The 4958-nt window shown below is 64.5% G+C and overlaps 3 protein-coding genes across 3 annotated transcripts in view; 2 read left to right on the top strand and 1 right to left on the bottom strand.

The window, feature by feature from the left end:
• EMIHUDRAFT_464599 (hypothetical protein) overlaps positions 1-618 on the top strand; it is a gene marked incomplete at both ends in the record, with an annotated part of 4191 nt that extends 3573 nt beyond the window's left edge. The window contains one exon of the mRNA XM_005766509.1: positions 356-618. Coding sequence (XP_005766566.1) covers positions 356-618 — 263 coding nt within the window. The remainder of the gene's footprint in view (positions 1-355) is intronic.
• An 831-nt stretch (positions 619-1449) lies between these two features.
• Positions 1450-2456, bottom strand: EMIHUDRAFT_66624 (hypothetical protein; the record flags this gene model as incomplete). Its single annotated transcript, XM_005766510.1, has 2 exons — positions 1450-1710; positions 1806-2456. Coding segments are annotated over 2 exons (912 nt in total), but the record flags the coding sequence as incomplete, so codon positions are not given.
• Positions 2457-4602: 2146 nt separating this feature from the next.
• On the top strand, positions 4603-4872 carry EMIHUDRAFT_311172 (hypothetical protein; the record flags this gene model as incomplete). Its single annotated transcript, XM_005766511.1, has 1 exon — positions 4603-4872. One exon carries the CDS (start codon positions 4603-4605, stop codon positions 4870-4872), a length of 270 nt encoding a protein of 89 aa, XP_005766568.1.
• Positions 4873-4958: the final 86 nt, after the last annotated feature.

Here is a 4958-nt window from a genome sequence, read left to right on the forward strand (position 1 = left end):
GAGAGAAAGGAGGAAGAAAGGAAGGAGAGAGGAAGAGAAGGGAACGAGAGGAAGAGAGGGAGGAGAGGAGGACGAAGAGACGAGAAGGGGAGGAAGAGAAAGAAAAAAAACGAAGAAAAGAGGGAGGAGAGGAAGAGAAAGGAGGAGGAAAAGAGAAAAGGAGAAGGAAAGGGGGGAGAAGCAAGGGGGGGAGAGAAAAAAAGGAGAAGAAAAAGGACAAAAAGGGGAAAAGAAGAGAAAGGAAAGGGAGCGGACCCCCCCCCCCCCCCATCCCCTCCACCACACCGCCGAGCGCGCGTCGTCCCTCAAACGCCCTCACTCTTCCGCCCATGGACGCCGCCTTTCCCTCGCGCAGACCCGCGCAAGCTCGTGATCTCGCCGAACGAGATCATCACCAAGGATCCCTCGGGCAACATTACCAACCGGTGGTCAAAGGACGAGTTCACCGCCGCTGCCGCCATCGAGGAGGAGAACGAGGATGCGGCGCGCTTCGTGATCAAGCTTCTGAGCGGCGGCCTTCTCTGCGGCATGGGCAGCACGGACCTCACCTTCTCGGCGCTAGACAAGGAGCAGCGCTCCGTGATCCTCAAGACGCTCGAGTCTCTCGCCGTGGCATAGAGGCGAGGCGCCCTTGAGGGCGCCGAGGGCGAGAGGGTCTCCTCGGTCCGTTGGTCTCTTGGCGCAGGGATTCCCTTCCCAGGGAATGGAATTTTGATTTTCGCTGGTCTCCGATAGCGATACAGGTACAGGTTGTGCGACTGCAGGTAGAGCCGTAGGTTTAACGTTTAAGGTCATGTCGCGTCATCGCAATAAAATTTCAATTAGGCTCGCCACCGTGTTACGCGCTCGAGAAAAAATGCGCGTGGCGCGTGTGCGCGTGTGGGCGCGTTTTACATGCGCGATGGCCGATGGGTCGGTGCAAGCTCCGTCTGTGCAACAGTGTTGGCCACGACACACAGTCACAGACCTCCACGGGTCCTCAGTGGCTCAGACGGAGACGCACAGACACTGCGAATTAGGAAAGAGTATACCGGACGCGGGGGGGACCCCGCCGCCGACCCGATGAGCGGCTATCGTGGTACTCGAGTCGACGCTCCTGGCGCCGAACGTGGCGTTGCGCAGCATGTGCCGTACCAATATATAGACGAGGCGCAGTTCCCGCGCAGAGGGGCGCAGAGCGCAGTGCCACAGTTGCCACAGTGGCTTTCCACACTTTTTTTTTACCAAGGTAGAGCCGAGTACCGCAGACACGCCCAGGTGTGCCACCGCGCAAGAGATGACAGAGACGGATGGGGGGCATGTCCCCACGCCACGAGCAAAACAAACATGAGCTCCGGGCCCTCCTGGCTTGCCCAAACGTAGTTGTGAGCACGAGGCTCGGGCAATCAGATCCGAGGGGCCAAGCGACGCGTGCTGAGCGACTTTAGGGTCCGCTCAGATCCGCAAGAGTCAAATGCGCCTACAGAAAGCCAACCGTGAATGAGTGCATTCCCGGCCGCCCTCCCTCTGCGACGGCTCAGTGAGCGCCCGCGCGGCTCCAGCGGGTCCACTCGCCCCGCCGAGCGGCGAGCTGCGCAGCTCGCTCACAGGCGGGGAGATGGCCGCCGGCGGGGGTGGCGACGCTCCCGCGATGGCCGCCAAATCCTCGAGAAAGGAGACGAGCGCGCGGAACTCTGGCCGTCTCCGCGGATCCTCAGCCCAGCAGCGCGCCTGCGAGAGGCGATGAGGGCCGCTCTTGCAGTGCCGCTGCCGCAGTGGCGGTGCGTGGTGGGACCGTCAGTGTTCAGTAGTCGCTATCGCCGCACCATGAGGCGCAGCAGCGGGCGCGGCGCTCCAGTGGGCACCGGCAGCCGCATCCCATCGAGTGCAACTTTGGTGGCGACCGTCACATCGGAGAGGCCGTGGAAGGGGATCGCGGCGGTGAGCAGCTCCCAGCACACGACCCCAAAGGACCAGAGGTCGCACTTGTGCGAATAGGCCTCGCCCAAGAGCACCTCGGGCGCCGCCCACTGCACCGAGCCGACGCGCGACATGGCCTGCGAGTGGTCCGACCGGAGGTACTCGCAGGCAAGCCCGAAGTCCGCGACCTTCAAGGTGTAGTCCTCGGCGAGCAGAAGGTTCTGCGACTTCAGGTCCCGGTGGATGATGGGCGGGTTGAGGGAGTGGAGGTACGCCATCCCACGCGCGCAGCCCCGCAGCAGCCGCCATACCAAGGGGAGGGGGGGCGGGGTGTCGCCGGCGGCACCGCGCGCGCCCCTCGGGTGCAAGAGTGCAAAGACCGACGCGCGAGGGAGGAGCTCGGTGACAATGCCGAGGGAGCCGTCGGGCGAGACGGTGGCGCCGTATAGCCTCACCAAATTTGGGTGCGAGAGCCGGCCCATCAGCCCAACCTCCTGGCAAAACGACCGCATGGCTCGCGTGTCTTGCGGCGCCGCGTGCAGCTGCTTGACGGCAACCGCCAGCCGGACCTGGGGCAGGACCGGCCCCTCCCCGGCGCAGGCGCCGCCGCTGCTGTCGCTTGCCGGCTCCCCGGAGGACGACTGCGACTGCTGCAACTGCGGCTGTTCTCGCGGCGCGCCGGCCCCACACCCGCTGCCACCTGCATTGCTCCCACTGCCGCTGCCGCCTCCGCTGCCGCCTCCGTTTGCAGCGCCGCCGGCGCAGCTACAGCGGCTGCCGCTGCCTCCGCTGCCGGCTCCGCCGCCGCTCGCTGTTAGGCCGTAGCTGCCGCGGTCCTTGATCCACGTGGCCTTGTAAACGTCAGCAAACCCGCCGGAGCCGAGCAGCCTGCCGTACACGATCTCGCGCTCCGCGATGATGTGGACACCGGCTGGTAGCGAGGCGAGCAGCTGCTGCAGCAGGACGCCGGTGGGCGAGCGGCGGCTGCTCGAGTCTGCGCCGGAGCCGGCGGGGGACGTGGGAGAGCGGCGAGTCGCCGAGAGTGGGGCGACGTAGCCTCCCGACGCCTCGGCCAGGAAGAGCTCGTAGAGCGACTCTGCGGCGTCGACGGGCCGGAGGGAGAGGAGATGGGCGTGCAGCGCGCGGCCAGGGTTCCAACTTTTTGCGGGGTATGGTATGGTACCCTCGCGGCCCAAAGGGTGGGGGGGTATGGTCCTGACCGCCCATCCCCGGTCTCCGGGAGGCTGGGTCTGTCAGCAGGCGGGGGGGGTATGGTCTCGAGGTGGGTTGCGCGAGAGTACCATACCATACCCCGCAAAAAGTCCGAACCCAGGGCGCGCTGTGGGCCGGCCTGCGGCCGTCGCTACGAGCGGCGGGGTCAACGCGGGGCAGCGCGCCGACGACGTCGAATGCGCCACCGTGGCATCGCGGCGCCGACGAGCGACGTGCGACGACCAGGCTCAAGAGGATGACCCCGGGTAAGCGTTCCCGTGCCTCGACAACTGCCGCTGGTAGGCGCGCCGCGCCAAATCATGGCGGGCGCGCCGGCGCAAATTCTTTTTGCCGACGGTCGGTTGCTCTTGGGACTTGGCTCCTCGGAACGAGCTGGCCGACCCGACGTCTTTTTCTTTTTTGTGGTACTAACGAACTTGGGTCGCACGGGGAGGACAGGTGTACCTGTGTTAGTGCCAGTGCGCGCCAGTCCCGTACCCGGTGTTCAGAGAGTTTTGCAGTAGAAATCTTTTTCTTCACATCACATTCTGGCGAGGTACTTCCAGCCTGCTGAGTGCTGTGGGAGCCGCTGACGCAGTCTCGCCAAGGCTCGCCCCAGCATCTCGGGTTCCCTCGCCCCCCCGGGGGACCCCGTGAGGCGTTGGGAGTTCCTCGCCAGCTCACTTCATGAATGCAAAAGTGGAACCCTGGGGAATCCCGGGGGCTCTCTAGCCCACTGGACCCCTCCTACGCCTCGCTTTTGGCCAGCCCTCCAAGCCCCCACCCCTCCTGGGCCCTGCCGCCTGACACCTCTACCGGCCGGTGGAGGGCTTTAGGTCACGGTCCAAACTCCCGCCCTCCCGACCCCTCCACACCCCTACAGCGGCACCCCTACCCCTCCCGCCGTTAGGGCCTCCTGACCCGCACTCCCGTGGGGGTTCCACGAAACAAAACTTTTTGGGGACCCGGGATCCGCTGGCCGCCCCCCCGCTTTCTTGGTTTGCCGTGTTAGGTCCTCCCATCCCTCCCTTGGGTGGTCTGTTTTCTTTCTTTCTTTCTGTGTTAGTGCTAGCACGCGCCAGTCCGCACCTGTGTCGAGCCTGTCTGCTGTGTGAGAGAGAGAGTTGTTCTTGTAAAATTCTTGGGTGGGGGAGCCTTTGGCCTGCACAAGCTTTTCCTGCAAACAAAAAGGAAAACAGAGGGTCCCCAGCACTTTGCGTTTCCGGAAATTTCCAGGGAAAACAGAGGGTGTTTGGTGCTCCATTCTGGAAACTCGCGAGTTTCCCTGAGTCTGAGAGCTGGTCTGGGGCAAAATCTGACGCAAAATTGAGGAAATCGGCACGATACCCAGGCGGTCGCAGGATATTTTCCAGGTATACCCGGGGTTTTCCAGGTATACCCGCAAAAATACCCGGTATTTTGCCGATTTGGCTGATTCTGCAAAGGGGTGTGAACGGAGAGAGCAAACTCCTGGCAGCTCCCACAGTCGAAATGTGCGCCAGCTGCCCGCTCACCTGTGTCACGCCGCCGCGCACGCACCTCGCTATGTGCTCGCGCGAGCTCCCGCCCGAGCCTCCAGCTCGGTTTCCCACTGCTGCGGAGCCGATCGCTTTTCCTCGGCGCTCGCGTCGAGCCGAGCTCTCGGCACTCTACGGCGGGCGTCGCTGTGCGGGGCGCCCGTTTCCTGCTGGCCCGAGCGGAAAGCTCCACGTGCCCGCGCGAGCTCCGGGCCGAGCCTCCAGCTCGGCGTCCCACTGCTGAGGAGCCGATCGTCGTCCGTCGGTGCTCTCGAGGAGCCGAGCTCCTTGGCCTGCGGCCGGCGACGCTGCAGGACGGCGCGCGCGCAC

This window comes from Emiliania huxleyi, assembly GCF_000372725.1.
Source record: "Emiliania huxleyi CCMP1516 unplaced genomic scaffold EMIHUscaffold_51, whole genome shotgun sequence".
NCBI lineage: Eukaryota > Haptophyta > Isochrysidales > Noelaerhabdaceae > Emiliania > Emiliania huxleyi.